Genomic DNA, 23364 nt, shown 5'->3' with positions numbered 1-23364 from the left:
ACACACAAAACATGAGCAATCATGTTATACTACAGAGAGTGAGAGGAAGAGACACATACAGACAGGAAGGTACAGTAATAGTACCAGGTGTAGTAATACTACAGAAAGAAAGGAAGACGGATGTAGGGACAGAGAGGCCTAACTGACCTTGTTGTTATCCTCATACAGCATGATGACTATCTGAGTCATGTAGTTGAGTTCAGAGACAGCACTGAGGTAATCCATGGCCTGTTTCCACTGCTGGTCCTTAACCTCCTGTCACACACACCAACACACACACACACACTTAACCAGAGAAAACTACACCTAAAAAAAATTATGATTTTGAACCCAAGTCTTCAATATTCAGTGAACTATCCCTTTACAACAACTAACCTGGTTCCAGATCTGTTTGTACCATCTTGCCAACTCCTAAGTTATGATCATTGTGACTATTATCATGCCAACCAGATTTGGGACCAGGCTACTTTAACAACCCCCCTGCAGTGACAACGTACATCCAGTAGTCCCCCGTAGCGGAAGATGCTGAGCAGCGAGTGGACGTGGCTCTCGCTGGTGAAATAGAGGCGGGTCCGGACGTGACGCCCCGGAGACATGACCCCCCGCGAGTACCTGAACCACCAGAGGGAATGAATGACAAAGGGTGATCACTTTCGGGGGCTCTAGAGACACACCTCAATGGAGGGTTTACTGGGAAATAACTGAACCTGGGACAGTGGCTCACTCAGTGGTAGTGGTACACAGCCAGAACTGGTCCTAGGAAAGTGGTACAGTGGTACTCACTACTCAGCCATTTCAACAGTGTTATAAGAACTGGTCCTAGGCCAACCTGGGTTCAAACACTATTTATTGTATTTCAATTACTTTCACATACATTTTTAAGTAAGTATTTTAATTTGAAAATACAAGTAGTTGAATATTGGAATGTATTTGGAAATACAAGTACAAGTATTACTCCCATGCATTTGAACCCAGGTCTGTTTGGGGTATTTGAAATGTATTTGGAAACAAGTATTTGAAAATAGTTTAAAATAGTAAATTATAGTAAATTATTTGAAAATAATCAATTATCAAATCTATTCGGTCATAAGAGACGGTGGCATTATGTACAAAATAAGTTACAAACAACGCGAAAAAAAACACAAAATAGCACAATTGGTTAGGAGCCATTATGAAATACACCGAAAAATGATTTAAATAGGCATGTATTTGAACCTAGGTCTGGTCCTATGACAGCAGTACACTCACAGTGGTACACATCCATTATATAACGGTCGAATAACAACTCGGGCTCAGATAATGGACAAAGACAGTGTGTGACTGATTGCAGCCCAAGTGGTGAGTACCTATAATAACAACTGATCCTAGATCAGTGGCACTGCAACTCACAGTGGGTGCAGCTTGTTGACGGCCTCGTCCTCGTGGGTCCTCTGCAGGTCTAGCTGGATCTTCTTCATCAAGGGAAGGCAGTAGGCCTGGGCAATGTCCATCTTTTCTGGCTTATTGATGCCATACTCCTGAAGAGAGAAACAGACAAATGCATGCTCAAAAGGTATGTTTTCAAGAAATGATTTGGCCTTCAAATAAGCTTTGACTTAAAGATGTTACTTCTGTTGATCATTTTCTGACAGGTTCCTAGAATAGTAATTTCATAGCCAGGTTTACTGTATTTGAAGGGATAGCAAAGTAAGCATAGTCTGCATTGAAAAGGAAACGATAAGGAGTAAGAAAGAAGGTAGAGGTATCTTGAATCATCCTCAGAGACTGAGGGGACGGGAGTCTGAAGTAACAGGCTTGTCAAAAATCCTTCCCTCTGCGCTTGTGTGTTCACGCTTCTCTATCCAAAGAAATGGGCAAAGAAACGTTCAGAAGTCATGCTCCCCACTTGGTAGGTCTAGACTACTGCTATAGTCCCCATTTGCGCAGGTAACCGTGAATGTGTGTGTGTGTGTATGTGTCTTCCCCTCACCTGAGGTATGACGATGTCGGCCAGGGCACGGGACAGCCTGAACAGCTCCAATGTGTCCTCCAGGCCCAGTGTGGCGTTGTGCTGTGTGTCATACTTCACACAGTCGTAGATGTCTGGGATCTTACTGATGTCGTAGCGGCCGCTCTTATTCCGGAAGTCCCTTTCCAGCTTGGACCAGCGCTGCAGCATCAGCTCCAGGGTCTCACTGTGGTACAGCTGCAGGTCTGGGAACAGGAGAGGACTTAGCTTACAGCAGACAGTCGACAGGAATTAAATTACACTAGCTAGTTATCTGACAATACACCTGGAAAGAGTATATATATACACTACCAGTCAAAGGTTTGGACACACCTACCTACTCAAGGGTTTTTCTTAATTTTAACAATTTTTTACATTGTAGAATAATAGTGAAGACATCAAAACTATGAAATAACACATATGGAATCATGTAGTAACCAAAAAAAGTGTTAAACAAATCCACATATATTTTAGATTCTTCAAAGTAGCCACCCTTTGCCTTGATGACAGCTTCGCACAAGCTTGGCATTCTCTCAACCAGCTTCATGAGGTAGTCAACTGGAATGCATTTCAATTATCAGGTGTGCCTTCTTAAAAGTTAATTTGTGGAATTTATTTCCTTCTTAATGCTTTTTAGTCAGTCAGTTCTGTTGTGACAAGGTGGGGGGTAATACAGACGATAGCCCTATTTGGTAAAAGACCAAGTCCATATTATGGCAAGAACAGCTCAAATAAGCAAAGAGAAACGACAGTCCATCATTACTTTAAGACATGAAGGTCAGTCAATACGGAACATTTCAAGAACTTTTAAAGTTTCTTCAAGTGCAGTCGCAAAAACCATCAAGCGCTATGATGAAACTGGCTCTCATGAGGACCGCCACAGGAATGGAAGACCCAGAGTTACAGTTGAAGTCGGAAGTTTACATACAATTAGGTTGGAGTCATTAAAACTCGTTTTTCAACCACTCCACAAATGTCTTGTTAACAAACTATAGTTTTGGCAAGTCGGTTAGGACATCTACTTTGTGCATGACACAAGTAATTTTACCAACAATTGTTTACAGACAGATTATTTCACTTATAATTCACTGTATCACAATTCCAGTTTGTGGGCAGAACTGAAAAAGTGTGTGCGAGCAAGGAGGCCTACAAACCTGACTCACTTACACCAGCTCTGTCAGGAGGAATGGGCCAAAATTCACCCAACTTATTGTGGGAAGCTTGTGGAAGGCTACGCGAAACGTTTGACCCAAGTTAAACAATTTAAAGGCAATGCTACCAAATACTAATTGAGTGTATGTAAACTTCTGACCCACTGGGAATGTGATGAAATAAATAATTCTCTCTACTATTATTCTGACATTTCACTTTCTTAAAATAAAGTAGTGATCATAACTGACCTAAGACAGGGAAACTTTACTTGGATTAAATGTCAGGAATTGTGAAAAACTGAGTTTAAATGTATTTGGATAAGGTGTATGTAAACTTCCGACTTCAACTGTATATACACACATACGTATATATAAACTCTGCAAAAAAAGATATGTCCCTTTTTCAGGACCCTGTCTTTCAAAGATAATTAGTAAAAATCAAAATAACAACAGATCTTCATTGTAAAGGGTTTAAACACTGTTTCCCATGTTTGTTCAATGAACCATAAACAATTAATGAACATGCACCTGTGGAACGGTCGTTAAGACACTAACAGCTTACAGATGGCAATTAAGGCCCAGGGTTTTATTTTTATTTTATTTTTTTATGGGCCTCACAATGGGCCTCAGGATCTCGTCACAGTATCTCTGTGCATTCAAATTGTCCGTAGCTTATGCCTGCCCATACCATAACCCCACCGCCACCAGGGGGCAGTCTGTTCACAACGTTGACATCAGCAATCCGCTCGCCCACACAACGCCATACACGTGGTCTACGGATGTGAGGCCGGTTGGACGTGCTGCAAAATTCTCTAAAACGACGTTGGAGGCGGCTTATGGTAGAGAAATTAACATTAAATTCTCTGGCAACAGTCCTGGTGGACATTCCTGCAGTCACCATGTCAATTGCACGCTCCCTCAAAACTTGAGACATCTGTGGCATTTTAGACTGGCCTTTTATTGTCCCTAGCACAAGGTGCACCTGTGTAATGATCATGCTGTTTAAATCAGCTTCTTGATATGCCACACCTGTCAGGGAGATGGATTCTCTGGGCAAAGGAGAAATGCTCACTAACAGGGATGTAAACAAATTTGTGCATCAAATTTGAGATATGATTTTTGTGCATATGGAATAGTTCTGGGATCTATTATTTCAGCTCATGAAACATGGGACCAACACTTCAGATTACAATAGCAAAATGTAAACAAAACAATGTCATTTTTGACACGACAGCATTCCAATAGCTAGCAAAAGAGTGTAGGAGCGGTAGGTAACTAACCGTCAATAACTTTAGCTAGCTAGCTAAGTAACTTGTCTAGCTAACGGAGTTGAAACAATTCACTTATTTACAGTTGGCTAGTTAGATACCGCACCGCTCTTTGGTAGCAAATGTAACAGTGAATCCAAAGCTGGAAAGGCGTCTCCACTAATGTTTACATTTTGACCTATTAGGAATGGGTCAAAAGGTCTATTATATTGGACAATAAAATATTTCTATTACTTTCAATTCTATTATATTGTAAGCAGGCTGGGCAGAGAACAAACCTGCAGATTTGGGGTCCTCCAGCCTTTTGCGGATCTGGGAGGTGAGGCTCTGGATGAGGGTGTAGACCTGGTCACACGTCCTCACTGGGTTCCCTATGATCTTCATGGAGTTGACCAGAGAGGGGCTGCCTGTAGGGGCCAGCTGCAACACATAGTAACAGTCACACGTTATTACAGTGGTCCAAATAATGCAGAACTTCATGGAACTGTGTAATGCCAACGTTGGTATCCATAACAGGTAGTGTTGAAATGTTATGTGAGACTCTGGAGATTGACAGTGATGTCATGCTCAGTTGAAGGCTGTACAGTAAGAAAAGGATAGGAAACAATCAATCTCAAAAACACTTTTCAAGGACTGCTCAAGTTGATGGAATTGTCAATGGAGCCTCCCATCAGTGTAACAGAGTGTAATGGTGACCATTTAGGTCATAGTTTACTTAACACCTGCAGTTATAATACATGATGATGTAGTTACTGTATTATGTACTGAAACACTTGTCATGAGCATGTCATAATGATTCTTAGTTGAATGCTTATTATTATTATTATTATTATGAAACATAGGCTCATTAATGCTTATTATAACAACTATTAAGGCATTACACCTGCAGGCTTTAAGTTAAGTGTTATCCATTTCAAACAGGGCTTTTCTCCTATGGCCTTTCCAACACCGATTGGGTGAGTAGTAGTGGTCTTGATGAAGGAGTCTACAGACTGTACCTTTTCGTAGTCTGCCTCAGTGAAGTCCTGGTCTTTCTGCATGATCTCATGGAGGCGTGCCTTCACCCTCTGCTGGCAGTCGGTCAGAGACTCACTGTCGCTGTCCAGCATGCCGTTCATGTTGGCACTTTTCACCATCTGCACCAGGATAGGGGTCAGCTCCCCCTCCAGAGCCAGCAGACCCTACATGCACGCACACACACAATAAGACAGCTATGAGATATACACGTGCATACACATGCATGGAACAATATGTACTGTACACAGAAAGGGTTTACACATGCTAAGGGATAGAGATATATTGACACTGAACACAAATGAAAGGAACCAGGTTTACCTATACAGTGAGCATGCATTACACACACACACACACACCTGTACACTGACAAATCTACAGGCGCACACACACACACACAGCAAACAGTAACACCCAAACATGTTGTACTGTAAACACACCTTGGCGAAAGCGGCAGCGGTCATCTGAACACGGCCTTCGTCTGAAGCGTAGATCTTGAGGTCGTGGCGGTAGGTGCTGTGTAAACGGAGCAGACCACAGCCAGGGAAACCAGCGTAGTCCCCTACAGGGTCATGCACAGAGGGAGGAACATCAGGCTTACAGGACATTACAGAGGAAGGGAGAAAGAGGAGAAAGGGTGCCTGCCAGAGGAGGCTGGGGGGAGGAGCTATAGGAGGATGGGCTCATTGTAATGGCTGGAACGGAGTAAATGGAATGGAGTCGAACATGTGGTTTCCATTTGTTTGATCTGTTTGATACCGTTCCATTTATTCCATTCCAGACATTACAATGAGCCAGTCCTCCTATAGCTCCTCCCACCCACCTCCTCTGGTCACGCCTACATAACAACACAGACTGTATGTGCACAAACACATCTAGGTATGTATCTACAGTTGATGAGGGAGGAAACATTGGTTATTTGGTGAAAAAAAAACTATCAAGTCCTTCACATCTCATACCTGGGATGAAAAATTGTTAAAAACAAATGGAATGTGGTCAAAATCCTAAATACTTATCTAAACAATTCAGTTCTCATGCTCGTTTTTGTTTGGAAGTGAAACTGAAAGCTACGTTGCTGGCTTTTCACAGACAAACAATTCCAACCCATGGAGAATTTCCAGGAGCGTTATTAGTATGAGATGATGCGCAGTCGCTGAACTGCTCCAAAACTTCCTGAGTCATGACACTGCATTTGCAGATGACCAAACAACTTTGCGTCCTTGGATTGACGGATCACCTCATGGACCCTTTCACAGAAACCCACACCAAAAGACACATACCGTTCTTATAAAACCCAAACCTCCCAGAGTAGTGTAATGCTTGTAGGTAGGTTAGTGGGTAAGAGCGTTGTGCCAGTAACCGAAAGGTCGCTGGTTCTAATCCCCGAGCCGACTAGGTGAAAAATCTGTCGATGTGCCCTTAAGCAAGGCACTTAACCCTAATTGCTCCTGTAAGTCGCTCTGGATAAGAGCGTCTGCTAAATGACTAAAATGTAAAATGTAAAATGTAATGATGAGGACGATGTAGTTCGAACGTATCCATTCGTTGACAGTTATAAGTCCAAGCCCTTCTTACCAATAAGAGACTAGCAGACAAGGTGCCTGCGGCTACCTTCTAGTATGCAGTGCAAGAGATAAGAAAATAGCAGAATTAACAGAAAACGTACACTAGGAGAACACGCTCTCACATTCCTCTGGTACATTTTTTTAAATAAAAAAAGCTTAAGCAAGAAGATATACATAAAAACATATATTGGTCTGCCATCATCTAAAAATAGTCACATTCCACTTAGTTCGCTGGGCTTTGTTTGGAAGACTAGTTTATCATGTGTTGTCCAGCGTAGGTAGTATAAACATTATTTTAGAAAGCAAACATGGGGAGGGAACGCATAATACAAATATAGTGATGTTACTACAGTACCTTGGGATTAGCACATTACATTAAACCTGGGTATGAAAATGACACTATGTAGGAAGGGGAGAATGGACCTCCCTTGTAAATTTGGGGACAATTCAAACGACAAAAAATATATTTCAAAATCCTTATGTGTAAAACACAATCTTGACTCAAAGATTTTGCTTGACTAATGAACAACACTTGGCAAATTCCATGATGAATACTCCTGCAGTGTGTAATGTGCTTAGTGTTAATTTTAGTTAGAAATCAAGTGTGATTAATGATCATCTTTACAATACAGTGCATCTTCTAAAATGCCCATATGACATTTCAGGAAAAGAGAGAAAGCAGCAAACTTTCATTCAGAAAATCTGTCTCTTCCACTGAACCTAAAACAAACGCTTCAATGACACCCAGTATGTTAAGAACAGTAACATGTGACTTCATGGTAGAGAGCCTTTGGAGGGATTGAAATCACAGAGTGTAAATGTCAAATGCAAAGAAAGGTGTCCACCAAGAACATGTTTGAGATTGGATCCCCCTTCAGCAATGAGAAAGGCAGGCAGAAGTAATGCTGGGATAAATCCTCACTTTAGATCTGCATGTGTAATTTTACACTTACAAATCTCCCATTGACCTCAATTCATGATTTACTAAAAACGGAGTTAAGCGCATGGATATCAAGTTAGCATTTGGGACAATATAGTTCTTCCTGACCTTGTGACCTCACAAAGAGAAATTAGGGGCTCTAGAAATGTGTTACTGTATGTAGGGACAGACAGAACATGCAGAGACGTTTTCTTATCAATCACTTTACAGCTTTATCTACATGTAATTCAACTGCTGTTTATAGCAATAGTTGAATTGATTTACATTGAAACCAGAGGTGCTTTTGATTTCAAATTATTTGAGTTTGACTAAATTGTGCCCATTCCAACTCCCATCTAGCCCTAGGTCAGTATATAGAGGTAGTATACAGTGTAGAGGTGAGGTGTGGAGTGTCCAGTAGTAGAGTACTGTACCTTGTCCTCCAGGGTACATGCAGCGGAAGGCCCTCCCCAGCTCCTCAGCCTGTACCCTGCCTGCCGGGGTCAGCTCCCCTCCCCACTTCAACACCAGCAGCAGAGACGGACCCTCCTTCGGACCCTCTGTACAACAATAACACAAATGCGCGCACACACACACACCTGCATTAGGTCCTGCAGTTAAATCTGGAAAAAAAGCTGAAAGGTCATGTGCATGTTAAAAGTACACTAAATGACCAAAAGTATGTGGACATCTCATTAATATGGAGTTGGTTCCCCCTTTGCTGCTATAACAGCCTCCACTCTTCTGGGAAAGCTTTCCACTAGATGTTGATTGCTGCGGGGACTTGCTTCCATTCCGCAACAAGAGCATTAGTGAGGTCCGGCACTGATGTTGTGCGATTAGACCTGGCTCGCAGTCGGCGTTCCAATTCATCCCAAAGGTTTTTGATGGGGTTAAGGTCAGGGCTCTGTGCAGGCCCGTCAAGTTCTTCTACACCGATCTCGACAAACCATTTCTTTATGGACCTCACTTTGTGCACGGGGGCACTGTCATGCTGAAACAGGAAAGGGTCTTCCCCAAACTGTTGCCACAAAGTTGGAAGCACAGAATCATCTAGAATGTCATTGTATGCTGTAGCGTTAAGATTTCCCTTCACTGGAACTAAGGGGCCTAGCCCGAACCATGAAAAACAGCCCCAGACCATTATTCCTCCTCCACCAAACTTTACAGTTGGCACTACGCTTTAGGCAGGTAGCGTTCTCCTGGCATTTGCCAAACCCAGATTAGTCTGACGGACTGCCAGATGGTGAAGCGTGATTCATCACTCCAGAGTACGCTTTTCCACTGCTCCAGCCTGAACCTTGGCATTGCGCATGGTGATCTTAGGCTTGTGTGCGTCAGCTTGGCCATGGAAACCCATTTTGCTTTAGGAGGCAGTTGAGGACAAACTATCTTTACGCGCTACGCGCCTTAGCAGTCCCGTTCTGTGAACTTGTGGCTTACCACTTCGCGGCTGAGCCATTGTTGCTCCTAGACTTTTCCACTTCACAATAACAGCACTTACAGTTGACCAGGGCAGCAATTTGACGAACTGACTTGTTGGAAAGGTGGCATCCCATGACGGTGCCACGTTGAAAGTCACTGAGCTCCTCAATAAGGCCATTCTACTGCCAATGTTTGTCTATGGAGATTGCATGGCGGTGTGCTCGATTTCACATACCTGTCAGCAACGCGAGTGGCTGAAATAGCCAAATCCACTAATTTGAAGGGGTGTCCACATACTTTTGTATATATAGTGTATGTGTAATCATGAACATGACCAGAGATAGTTTAAGGTTGTGACTCCCTACCTTCTTCCTCACTGGAGGCTTTGGGCTGCCCATTGGGCAGGTAGGTGAGCTGCACTTTCCTGTTGATGCCTGAGAAATGCCCGTACCTGGAAGACACACGGGGTATCTACACTTAATGAAGCTCCAGTTATCATTATACATGTACAGTACACACACATATACAAACCCAGACATGTGACATGTCAAGACCAGCGTTAAGCTCAACTCCAATCAAAATCTGTCAAGTCAGGAAGTACATTTAAAATACACAAATGTAAAAAATATAAACTTTTCTTGGACTGAATTCAATTAATTATTGGACTTAATTTCAATTAATCTCCTGAATTTGACTATTTTTATGGAATTGAGTCCAACCTTGTTGGACACGTTTCATTTCAGAACCATGGTTCAGAACTGTCTCCCACCAGCTTCAAACGCTAGCTAGCAGGTGCTCAGTCTGTCAGTCAGTGGCTAGTCAGGCTAGGCTAAACTAGCTGCCTACCATGTTTCTGGAAACATGTTTTGGGTTGTTATGTGTGTGACCTTTGGACGGCCGCTGTGTGTCACTATTAATCCCTCATGTGCCATACCAGCGCTGTCCTTTTGGATGTGACAAGCTTTTGGTTAGACGACATCATTGGGATTCCACCCACCCCGTTGGGTAAAATTGTCTCAGCCTCCCCTTTGATTTGCGATACAGTGCTGTGACAGTAGTGAGGGCTGGGCTATATAACTGCTGCTGTTCAATGTACCCGCTATGATAATAATTTAGCTTATCTGCCACTAATGGAAACATACTTGGAAACTAACATGGCACAGATCATATTCATAAGGAGGACCTGCTCCAACAGACAATGAGTACGTTTACATGCACAGGAATAATTAGATATTAAATAATCATGTAAATACCTTATAAATCGGAGTAAAGGTCAATTTCGAAAATAAGCATACGCCGATTAAAACAGCCGGTTTTCGGAGCAATATTTCGAAATTATTAGGACACGTAAACAGCTTTAGCGCGAGTGAAGTGAGTTCGGAACAACAATGTACGCATCTTAGCAGTAGTTTTCAAATACAAACTTTATATGTCCGAACTCAGAATCAAATATGCTTACCAAAAATAACATGGGACTGTGGTAGAAAGTTTATTTTGATTGTTTTGAGTGCCATATTTTGAGTGCCATCAGGTAAACAGGATTATTAGGGAAATCGTTCTTCTTGCAAAGCATCTAAATGTTTTAATCAAACCATTATATTAAATCTGACTATCCACAATAATCACATTATTGTGTGCATGTAACCGTACTCAACTACATTGTGTCCGTAAAATGTATATAGTATAGTATAGTATAAGCTGGAAGTAGAAGCCTAAGTGTCGTTGTCCATTAGTTTACTCCAATTAGGGGAGGTAGGGTTAGGAATTTATATATATATATATACACACACACACACACACACACACAAACATACAGTGGGGAGAACAAGTATTTCATACACTGCCGATTTTGCAGGTTTTCCTACTTACAAAGCATGTAGAGGTCTGTAATTTTTATCATAGGTACACTTCAACTGTGAGAGACGGAAAATCACATTGTATGATTTTTAAGTAATTAATTTGCATTTTATTGCATGACATAAGTATTTGATCACCTACCAACCAGTAACAATTCCGGCTCTCACAGACCTGTTAGTTTTTCTTTAAGAAGCCCTCCTGTTCTCCACTCGTTACCTGTATAAAAGACACCTGTCCACACACTCAATCAAACAGACTCCAACCTCTCCACAATGGCCAAGACCAGAAAGCTGTGTAAGGACATCAGGGATACAATTGTAGACCTGCACAAGGCTGGGATGGGCTGCAGGACAATAGGCAAGCAGCTTGGTGAGAAGGCAACAACTGTTGGCGCAATTATTCAAAAATGGAAGAAGTTCAAGATGACGGTCAATCACCCTCGGTCTGGGGCTCCATGCAAGATCTCACCTCGTGGGGCATCAATGATCATGAGAAAGGTGAAGGATCAGCCCAGAACTACACGGCAGGACCTGGTCAATGACCTGAAGAGAGCTGGGACCACAGTCTCAAAGAAAACCATTAGTAACACACTACGCCGTCATGGATTAAAATCCTGCAGCGTACGCAAGGTCCCCCTGCTCAAGCCATCACATGTCCAGGCCCGTCTGAAGTTTGCCAATAACCATCTGGATGATCCAGAGGAGGAATGGGAGAAGGTCATGTGGTCTGATGAGACAAAAATATAGCTTTTTGGTCTAAACTCCACTCGCCATGTTTGGAGGAAGAAGAAGGATGAGTACAACCCCAAGAACACCATCGCAACCGTGAAGCATGGAGGTGGGATGCTTTTCTGCAAATGGGACAGGACGACTGCACCGTATTGAGGGGAGGATGGATGGGGCCATGTATAGTGAGATCTTGGCCAACAACCTCCTTCCCTCAGTAAGAGCATTGAAGATGGGTCCTGGCTGGTCTTCCAGCATGACAACGACCAGAAACACACAGCCAGGGCAACTAAGGAGTGGCTCCGTAAGAAGCATCTCAAGGTCCTGGAGTGGCCTAGCCAGTCTCCAGACCTGAACCCAATAGAACATCTTTGGAAGGAGCTGAAAGTCCGTATTGCCCAGCGACAGCCCCAAAACCTGAAGGCTCTGGAGAAGGTCTGTATGGAGGAGTGGGCCAAAAACCCTGCTGCAGTGTGTGCAAACCTGGTCAAGACCTACAGGAAACGTATGATCTCTGTAATTGCAAACAAAGGTTTCTGTACCAAATATTAAGTTCTGCTTTTCTGATGTATCAAATACTTATGTCATGCAATAAAATGCAAATTAATTACTTAAAAATCATACAATGTGATTTTCTGGATTTTTGTTTTAGATTCCGTCTCTCACAGTTGAGTGTACCTATGATAAAAAATTACAGACCTCTACATGCTTTGTAAGTAGGAAAACCTGCAAAATTGGCAGTGTATCAAATACTTGTTCTCCCCACTGTATGTATGTATGTATGTATGTATGTATATACACTGCTCAAAAAAATTAAGGGAACACTAAAATAACACATCCTAGATCTGAATGAATTAAATAATCTTATTAAATACTTTTTTCTTTACATAGTTGAATGTGCTGACAACAAAATCACACAAAAAGTATCAATGGAAATCAAATTGATCAACCCATGGAGGTCTGGATTTGGAGTCACCCTCAAAATTAAAGTGGAAAACCACACTACAGGCTGATCCAACTTTGATGTAATGTCCTTAAAACAAGTCAAAATGAGGCTCACTAGTGTGTGTGGCCTCCACGTGCCTGTATGACCTCCCTACAACGCCTGGGCATGCTCCTGATGAGGTGGCAGATGGTCTCCTGAGGGATCTCCTCCCAGACCTGGACTAAAGCATCCGCCAACTCCTGGACAGTCTGTGGTGCAACGTGGCGTTGGTGGATGGAGCGAGACATGATGTCCCAGATGTGCTCAATTGGATTCAGGTCTGGGGAAAGGCGGGCCCAGTCCATAGCATCAATGCCTTCCTCTTGCAGGAACTGCTGAAACACTCCAGCCACATGAGGTCTAGCATTGTCTTGCATTAGGAGGAACCCAGGGCCAACCGCACCAGCATATGATCTCACAAGGGGTCTGAGGATCTCATCTCGGTACCTAATGGCAGTCAGGCTACCTCTGGCAAGCACATTGCGGGCTGTGCGGCCCCCCAAAGAAATGCCACCCCACGAATGACCCACCACCAAACCGGTCATGCTGGAGGATGTTGCAGGCAGCAGAACGTTCTCCACGGCATCTCCAGACTCTGTCACATGTGCTCAGTGTGAACCTGCTTTCATCTGTGAAGAGCACAGGGCGCCAGTGGCGAATTTGCCAATCTTGGTGTTCTCTGGCAAATGCCAAACATCCTGCACGGTGTTGGGCTGTAAGCACAACCCCCACCTGTGGACGTCGGGCCCTCATACCACCCTCATGGAGTCTGTTTCTGACCGTTTGAGCAGACAAATGCACATTTGTGGCCTGCTGGAGGTCATTTTGCAGGGCTCTGGCAGTGCTCCTCCTGCTCCTCCTTGCACAAAGGCGGAGGTAGCAGTCCTGCTGCTGGGTTGTTGCCCTCCCTACGGCCTCCTCCACGTCTCCTGATGTACTGGCCTGTCTCCTGGTAGCGCCTCCATGCTCTGGACACTACGCTGACAGACACAGCAAACCTTCTTGCCACAGCTCGCACTGATGTGCCATCCTGGATGAGCTGCACTACCTGAGCCACTTGTGTGGGTTGTAGACTCCGTCTCATGCTACCACTAGAGTGAAAGCACCGCCAGCATTCAAAAGTGACCAAAACATCAGCCAGGAAGCATAGGAACTGAGAAGTGGTCTGTGGTCACCACCTGCAAAACCATTCCTTTATTGGGGGTGTCTTGCTAATTGCCTATAATTTCCACCTGTTGTCTATTCCATTTGCACAACAGCATGTGACATTTTTTGTCAATCAGTGTTGCTTCCTAAGTGGACAGTTTGATTTCACAGAAGTGTGATTGACTTGGAGTTACATTGTGTTGTTTAAGTGTTCCCTTTATTTTTTTGAGCAGTGTATATTAAAAACTAAACAAACAAACATATACAGTTGAAGTCGGAAGTTTACATACACTTTAGCCAAATACATTTAAACTCAAGATTTTCACAATTCCTGACATTTAATCCTGGTAAAAAATTCCCTGTCTTAGGTCAGTTAGGATCACCACTTTATTTTAAGAATGTGAAATGTCAGAATAATAGTAGAGAGAATTATTTAGTTCAGCTTTTATTTCTTTCATCACATTCCCAGTGGGTCAGAGGTTTGCATACACTCAATTAGTATTTGGTAGCATTGCCTTTAAATTGTTTAACTTGGGTCAAACGTTTCGCGTAGCCTTCCACAAGCTTCCCACAATAAGTTGGGTTAATTTTGGCCCATTCCTCCAGACAGATCTGGTGTAACTGAGTCAGGTTTGTAGGCCTCTTTGCTCGCACACGCTTTTTCAGTTCTGCCCACACATTTTCTATAGGATTGAGGTCAGGGCTTTGTGATGGCCACTCCAATACCTTGACTTTGTTGTGCTTGGGGTCATTGTCCATTTGGAAGACCATTTGCGACCAAGCTTTAACTTCCTGACTGATGTCTTGATGTTGCTTCAATATATCCACATAATTTTCCTTCCTCATGATGCCATCCATTTTGTGAAGTGCACCAGTCCCTCCTTCAGCAAAGCACCCCCACAGCATGACGCTGCCACCCCCGTGCTTCATGGTTGGGATGGTGTTCTTCAGCTTTTAAGCTACCCCCTTTTTCGTCCAAACATAACGATGGTCATTATGGCCAAACAGTTCTATTTGTGTTTCATTAGACCAGAGGACATTTCTCCAAAAAGTACTATCTTTGTCCCCATGTGCAGTTGCAAACCGTAGTCCGGCTTTTTTATGGCGGTTTTGGAGCAGTGGCTTCTTCCTTGCTGAGCAACCTTTCAAGTTATATTGATATAGGACTAGTTTTACTGTGGATATAGATACTTTCGTACCTGTTTCCTCCAGCATATTCACAAGGTCCTTTGCTGTTGTTCTGGGATTGATTTGCACTTTTCACACCAAAGTACTTTAATCTCTAGGAGACAGAACACGTCTCCTTCATGAGCGGTATGACAGCTGTGTGGTCCCATGGTGTTTATACTTACTACTATTATATTATTTGTACAGATGAACGTGTTACCTTCAGGAGTTTGGAAATTGCTCCCAAGGATGAACCAGACTTGTGGAGTTCTACAATTTGTTTTCTGAGGTCTTTGCTCATTTCTTTTGATTTTCCCATGATGTCAAGCAAAGAGGCACCGAGTTTGAAGGTAGGCCTTGAAATACATCCACAGGTACACCTCCAATTGACTCAAATGATGTCAATTAGCCTATCAGAAGCTTCTAAAGCCATGACATCATTTTCTGGAATTTTCCAAGCTGTTTAAAAAGGCACAGTCAATTTAGTGTATGTAAACTTCTGACCCACTGGAATTGTGATACAGTGAATTATAAGTGAACTAATCAGTCTGTAAACAATTCTTGGAAAAATTACTTGTGTCATGCACAAAGTAGATGTCCTAACCGACTTGCCAAAACGATTTTTTGTTAACAAGAAATGTATGGAGTGGTTGAAAAATGGGTTTTAATGACTCCAACCTAAGTGTATGTAAACTTCCGACTTCAACTGTATGTACACACACACACACTACCAGTCAAAAGTTGACGCCTACTCATTCAAGGGTTTTTCTTTATTTTTAAAAATGTGTACATTGTAGAATAACAGTGAAGACATCAAAACTATGAAATAACACATATGGAATCATGTAGTAACCAAAAAAAGTGTTGAATAAATCAAATTATATTTTATATGAGATTCTTCAAAATGGCCACCCTCTGCCTTGATGACAGCTTTGCACACTCTTGGCATTCTCTCAACCAGCTTCATGAGGTAGTCACCTGGAATGCATTTCAATTAACAGGTATGCCTTCTTAGAAGTTAATTTGTGGAATTTATTTCCTTCTTAATGCATTTGAGCCAATCAGTTGTGTTGTGACAAGGTAGGGGTGGTATACAGAAGATAGCCCTATTTTGTAAAATACCAAGTCCATATTATGGCAAGAACAGCTCATATAAGCAAAGAGAAAACGACAGTCCATCATTACTTTAAGACATGAAGGTCAGTCAATCCAGAACATCAAGAACTTTGAACGTTTCTTCAAGTGCTGTCACAAAAACCATCAAGCACTATGATGAAACTGGCTCTCATGAGGACCGCCAGAGGATTGGAAGACCCAGAATTACCTCTGCTGCAGAGGATAGGTTCATTAGAGTTACCAGCCTCAGAAATTGCAGCCCAAATAAATGCTTCACAGAGTTCAAGTAACAGACACATCTCAACATCATCTGTTCAGAGGAGAATGTGTGAATCAGGCCTTCATGGTCGAATTGCTGCAAAGAAACCACTACTAAAAGGACACCAATAAGAAGAAGAGACCTGCTTGGGCCAATAAACACAAGTGGAAACTTGTCCTTTGGTCTGGAGTTCAAACAGCAGTGTCTTTGTGAGACGCGGTGTGGGTGAACGGATGATCTCCGCATGTGTAGTTCTCACCGTAAAGCATGAAGGAGGTGGTGTTATGGTGTGGGGGTGGTTTGCTGGTGACACTGTCTGTGATTTAATTAGAATTCAAGGCACACTTAACCAGCATGACTACCACAGTATTCTGCAGCGATACGCCATCACATCTGGTTTGGGCTTAGTGGGACTATAATTTGTTTTTCAACAGGACAATGACCCAACACACGTCCAGGCTGTTCAAAGGCTATTTGATCAAGAAGGAGAGTGATGGAGTACTGCATCAGATGACCTGGCCTCCACAATCCCCCGACCTCAACCCAATTGAGATGGTTTGGGATGAGTCAGACAACAGAGTGAAGGAAAAGCAGCCAACAAGTGCTCAGCATATGTGGGAACTCCTTCAAGACTGTTGGAAAAGAATTCCAGGTGAAGCTGGTTGAGACAATGCCAAGAGTGTGCAAAGCTGTCATCAAGGCAAAGGGTGGCTTTTTGAAGAAATCTCAAATATATTTTGATTTGTTTAACACTTTTTTGGTTACTACATGATTCCATCTGTGTTATTTCATAGTGTTGATGTCTTCACTATTATTATACAATGTAAAAAATAAAGAAAAACCCTTGAATGAGTAGGTGTCCAAACTTTTGACTGGTACTGTATGTTTGTTTCCACATTTTGTTAGCCTTATTCTAAAATGGATTACATTAAAAATGTTGATCAATCTACACACAATACCCCATAATGACAAAGCAAATAAACGTTTTTAGAAATGATTGCAAATGTAATAAAAAAACAAAAACAGAAATACCTTATTTACATAAGTATTCAGACCCTTTGCTGTGAGACTCGAAATTGAGCTCAGGTGCATCCTGTTTCCATTGATCATCCTTGAAATGTTTCTACAACTTGATTGGCGTCCACCTGTGGTAAATTCAATTGATAGGACATGATTTGGAAAGGCACACACACCTGTCTATATATGGTCCCACAGTTGACAATGCATGTCACAGCAAAAACCAAGCCATGAGGTCGAAGGAATTGTCCGTGGAGCTGCGAGACAGGATTGTGTCGAGGCACAGATCTGGGGAAGGGTACCAAAAAATGTCTGCAGCATTGAAGGTCTCCAAGAACACAGTGGCCTCCATCATTCTTAAATGGAAGAAGTTTAAAACCACCAAGACTCTTCCTAGAGCTGGCCGCCCGGCAATCGGGGGAGAAGGGCCTTGATCAGGGAGGTGACCAAGAACCCGATAATCACTCTGACAGAGCTCCAGAGTTCCTCTGTGGAGATTGGAGAACCTTCCAGAAGGACAACCATCTCTGCAGCACTCCACCAATCAGGCCTTTATGGTAGTGGCCAGACGGAAGCCACTCCTCAGTAAAAAGGCACATGACAGCCCACTTGGAGTTTGCCAAAAGGCACCTAAAGGACTCTCAGACCATGAGAAACAAGATGCTCTGGTCTGATTTTTGGCCTGAATGCCAATCGTCATGTCTTAAGGAAACCTGGCACCATCCCTACGGTGAAGCATGGTTGTGGCAGCATCATGCTGTGGTGATATTTTTCAGCGGCAGGAACTGGGAGACTAGTCAGGATCAAGGTAAAGATGAATGGAGCAAAGTACAGAGATCCTTGATGAAAACCTGCTCCAGAGCACTCAGGACCTCAGACAAAGGTTCACCATCCAACAGGACAACGACCCTAAGCACACAGCCAAGACAACACAGGAGTGGCTTCTGGACAAGTCTCCGAATGTCCTTGAGTGGCCCAGCCAGAGCACAGACTTGAACCAAATCAAACATCTCTGGACAGACCTGAAAATAGCTGTGCAGCGATGCTACCTATCCAACCTGACATAGCTTGAGAGGATCTGCAGAGAAGAAAGGGAGAAACTCGCCAAACTTAGGTGTGCTAAGCTTGTAGCGTCATACCCAAGAAGACTTGAGGATGTAATCGCTGCCAAAAGGTGCTTCAACAAAGTACTGAGTAAAGGGTCTGAATACTTATGTAAATGTAATTTCAGTTTTTTATTTATAATACATTTGCAAAAATGTCTAAAAACCTGTTTTTGCTTTGTCATTATGGGGTATTATGTGTACATTGATGAGGATAAAAAAAAAAGAGTTGAATCCCATTTTAGAATAAGGCTGAAATGCAACAAAATGTGAAAAAAGTCAAGGGGTCTGAATACCTTCCGAATGCACACACAACCGTTCAAAAGTTTGGGGTCCTTGTTTTCCATGAAAACATACATGAAATGAGTTTGAATAGGAAATACAGCAAAATTAATAGGAAATGTAGTCAATGACAAGGTTAGAAATTATGATTTTTATTTGAAATAATAATTGTGTCCTTCAAACTTTGCTTTCGTCAAAGAATCCTCCATTTGCAGCAATTACAGCCTTGCAGACCTTCGGCATTCTAGTTATCAATTTGTTGAGGTAATCTGAAGAGATTTCCCACCATGCTTCCTGAATCACCTCCCACAAGTTGGATTGGCTTGATGGGCACTTCTTACGTCCCATAGGGTCAAGCTGCTCCCACAACAGCTCAATAGGGTTGAGATCCGGTGACTGTGCTGGCAACTCCATTATAGACAGAATACCAGCTGACTGCTTCTTCTCTAAATAGTTACTGCAAAGTTTGGAGCTGTGCTTTGGGTCCTTGTCCTGTTGTAGGAGGAAATTGGCTCCAATCAAGTGCCGTCCACAGGGTATGGCATGGCGTTGCAAAATGGAGTGATAGCCTTCCTTCTTCAAGATCCATTTTACCCTGTACAAATCTCCCACTTTACCACCAACAAAGCACCCCCAGACCATCACATTGCCTCCACCATGCTTGACATATGGCATCAAGCACTCCTCCAGCATCTTTTCATTTGGTCTGTGTCTCACAAATGTTCTTTTTTGTGATCCGAACACCTCAAACTTCGATTAGTCTGTCCATAACACTTTTTTTCCAATCTTCCTCTGTCTAGTGTCTTTGTTCCTTTGCCCATCTTATATTTTATTTTTATTGGCCAGTCTGAGATATGGCTTTTTCTTTGCAACTCTGCCTAGAAGGTCAGCAACCCGAAGTCGCCTCTTCACTGTTGACGTTGAGACTGGTGTTTTGCGGGTACTATTTAATGAATCTGCAAGTTGAGGACCTGTGAGGCGTTTGTTTCTCAAACTAGACGCTAATGTATTTGTCCTCTTGCTCAGTTGTGCACCGGGGCCACGCACTCTTTCTATTCTGGTTAGAGACAGTTTGGGCTGTTCTGTGAAGGGAGTAGTACACAGCGTTGACCGAGATCTTCAATTTCTTGGCAATTTCTCGCATGGAATAGCCTAAATTTCTCTGAACAAGAATAGACTGATGAGTTTCAGAAGAAAGTTATTTGTTTCTGGCCATTTTGAGCCTGTAATCGAACCCACAACTGCTGATGCTCCAGATACTCAACTAGTCTCAAGCAGGCCAGTTGTATTGCTTCTTTAATCAGCACAACAGTTTTCAGCTGTGCTAACATAATTGCAAAAGGGTTTTCTAAATGATCAATTAGCCTTTTAAAACAATAAATTTGGATTAGCAAACACAGCGTGCCATTGGAACACAGGACTGATGGTTGCTGATAATGGGCCTCTCTACGCCTATGTAGATATTCCATTAAAAATCAGCCGTTTCCAGCTACAATAGCCATTTACAACATTAACAATGTCTACACTGTATTTCTGATCAATTTCATGTTATTTTAAAATGGACAAAAAAATGCTTTTCTTTCGAAAACAAGGACATTTCTAAGTTCATTTCTTTTTTTTCTTTTTTTTCTTTTTTTTTAAATAAAATACAGATAAACCATTTACATAAGTATTCACAACTCTTTGCTATGACACTCCAAAGGGAAAGGTAAAGCTGAATTTCCTTTGATCATCCTTGAGATTTCACTACAACTTGATTGGAGTCCACCTGTTGTCAATTGTTTGGACATGATTTAGAAAGAAACACACCTGTCTTTATAAGGTTCCACAGTTGACAGTGCATGTCAGAGCAGAAACTATACCATGAAGTCCAAGGAACTGTCTGTAGATCTCCGAGATATAATTGTGATGAGGCATGCAGTGGGGAGAACAAGTATTTGATACACTGCCGATTTTGCAGGTTTTCCTACTTACAAAGCATGTAGAGGTCTGTAATTTTTATCATAGGTACACTTCAACTGTGAGAGACGGAATCTAAAATCCAGAAAATCACATTGTATGATTTTTAAGTAAATAATTTGCATTTTATTGCATGACATAAGTATTTGATACATCAGAAAAGCAGAACTTAATATTTGGTACAGAAACCTTTGTTTGCAATTACAGAGATCATATGTTTCCTGTAGGTCTTGACCAAGTTTGCACACACTGCAGCAGGGATTTTGGCCCACTTCTCCATACAGACCTTCTCCAGATCCTTCAGGTTTCGGGGCTGTCGCTGGGCAATACGGACTTTCAGCTCCCTCCAAAGATGTTCTATTGGGTTCAGGTCTGGAGACTGGCTAGGCCACTCCAGGACCTTGAGATGCTTCTTACGGAGCCACTCCTTAGTTGCCCTGGCTGTGTGTTTCGGGTCGTTGTCATGCTGGAAGACCCAGCCACGACCCATCTTCAATGCTCTTACTGAGGGAAGGTTGTTGTTGGCTAAGATCTCGCGATACATGGCCCCATCCATCCTCCCCTCAATACGGTGCAGTCGTCCTGTCCCCTTTGCAGAAAAGCATCCCCAAAGAATGATGTTTCCACCTCCATGCTTCACGGTTGGGATGGTGTTCTTGTGGTTGTACTCATCCTTCTTCTTCCTCCAAACACGGCGAGTGGAGTTTAGACCAAAAAGCTCTATTTTTGTCTCATTAGACCACATGACCTTCTCCCATTCCTCCTCTGGATCATCCAGATGGTCATTGGCAAACTTCAGACGGGCCTGGACATGCGCTGGCTTGAGCAGGGGTACCTTGCGTGCGCTGCAGGATTTTAATCCATTACGGCGTAGTGTGTTACTAATGGTTTTCTTTGAGACTGTGGTCCCAGCTCTCTTCAGGTCATTGACCAGGTCCTGCCGTGTAGTTCTGGGCTGATCCCTCACCTTCCTCATGATCATTGATGCCCCACGAGGTGAGATCTTGCATGGAGCCCCAGACCGAGGGTGATTGACCGTCATCTTGAACTTCTTCCATTTTCTAATAATTGCGCCAACAGTTGTTGCCTTCTCACCAAGCTGCTTGCCTATTGTCCTGTAGCCCATCCCAGCCTTGTGCAGGTCTACAATTGTATCCCTGATGTCCTTACACAGCTCTCTGGTCTTGGCCATTGTGGAGAGGTTGGAGTCTGTTTGATTGAGTGTGTGGACAGGTGTCTTTTATACAGGTAACGAGTTCAAACAGGTGCAGTTAATACAGGTAATGAGTGGAGAACAGGTGGGCTTCTTAAAGAAAAACTAACAGGTCTGTGAGAGCCGGAATTCTTACTGGTTGGTAGGTGATCAAATACTTATGTCATGCAATAAAATGCAAATTAATTACTTAAAATTCATAGAATGTGATTTTCTGGATTTTTGTTTTAGATTCCGTCTCTCACAGTTGAAGTGTACCTATGATAAAAATTAGACCTCTACATGCTTTGTAAGTAGGAAAACCTGCAAAATCGGCAGTGTATCAAATACTTGTTCTCCCCACTGTATACACACACAGACCCAGTCAAAATTTGGACAGCTACTCATTCCAGAGTTGTTCTTTCTTTTTACTATTGTCTACATTGTAGAATAATAGTGAAGATATCAAAACTATGAAACAACACATATGGAATCATGTAGTAACCAAACAAGTTAAACAAATCAAGATATAGTTTATATTTGATATTCTTCAAAGTAGCCACCCTTTGCCTTGATGACAGCTTTGCACACTCTTGGCATTCTCTCAACCAGCTTCACCTGGAATGCTTTTCCAACAGTCTTGAAAGAGTTCCCACATATGCTGAACACTTGTTGGCTGCTTTCCCTTCACTCTGCGGTCCAACTCATCCCAAACCATCTCAATTGGGTTGAGGTCAGGTGATTGTGGAGGCTAGGTCATCTGATATAGCACTCCATCACTCTCCTTCTTGGTCAAATAGCCCTTACACAGCCTGGAGGTGTGTTGGGTCATTGTCCTGTTGAAAAACAAATGATAGTCCCACTAAGTGCAAACCAGATGGGATGGCGTATCACTGCAGAAAGCGGTGGTAGCCATGCTGGTTAAGTGTGCCTTGAATTCTAAATAAATCACAGACAGTGTTACCAGCAAAGCACCCCCACACCATAACACCTCCTCCTCCATGCTTCACAGTGGGAACCACACATGCGGAGATCATCCGTTCACCTACTCTGCGTCTCACAAAGACACGGCGGTTGGAACCAAAAAACGCACATTTGGACTCATCAGACCAAAGGACAGATTTCCATCGGTGTAATGTCCATAGCTCGTGTTTCTTGGCCCAAGCAAGTCTCTTATTATTATTGGTGTTCTTTAGTAGTTGTTTCTTTGCAGCAATTCGACCATTT

The 23364-nt window shown here is 42.7% G+C and overlaps 1 protein-coding gene across 7 annotated transcripts in view; it reads right to left on the bottom strand.

The window, feature by feature from the left end:
• Positions 1–23364, bottom strand: part of LOC121532116 (inositol hexakisphosphate and diphosphoinositol-pentakisphosphate kinase 1) — a 64925-nt gene that overhangs the window by 23362 nt on the left and 18199 nt on the right. For all 7 annotated transcript variants that reach the window (XM_041837823.2, XM_041837826.2, XM_041837828.2 and 4 more), the window contains exons 14-22: positions 9695–9780; positions 8339–8464; positions 5861–5982; positions 5405–5587; positions 4685–4826; positions 1970–2193; positions 1390–1517; positions 498–612; positions 148–255 (exon numbers count right to left, since the gene is read on the bottom strand). In XM_041837823.2, the coding sequence (XP_041693757.1) occupies positions 148–255; positions 498–612; positions 1390–1517; positions 1970–2193; positions 4685–4826; positions 5405–5587; positions 5861–5982; positions 8339–8464; positions 9695–9780 (1234 nt within the window). The remainder of the gene's footprint in view (positions 1–147; positions 256–497; positions 613–1389; positions 1518–1969; positions 2194–4684; positions 4827–5404; positions 5588–5860; positions 5983–8338; positions 8465–9694; positions 9781–23364) is intronic.

Source organism: Coregonus clupeaformis, chromosome 19 (genome assembly GCF_020615455.1).
Source record: "Coregonus clupeaformis isolate EN_2021a chromosome 19, ASM2061545v1, whole genome shotgun sequence".
NCBI lineage: Eukaryota > Metazoa > Chordata > Actinopteri > Salmoniformes > Salmonidae > Coregonus > Coregonus clupeaformis.
Note: the sequence above shows the minus strand (reverse complement) of the source record. Positions and strands in the feature narration are given on the sequence as shown.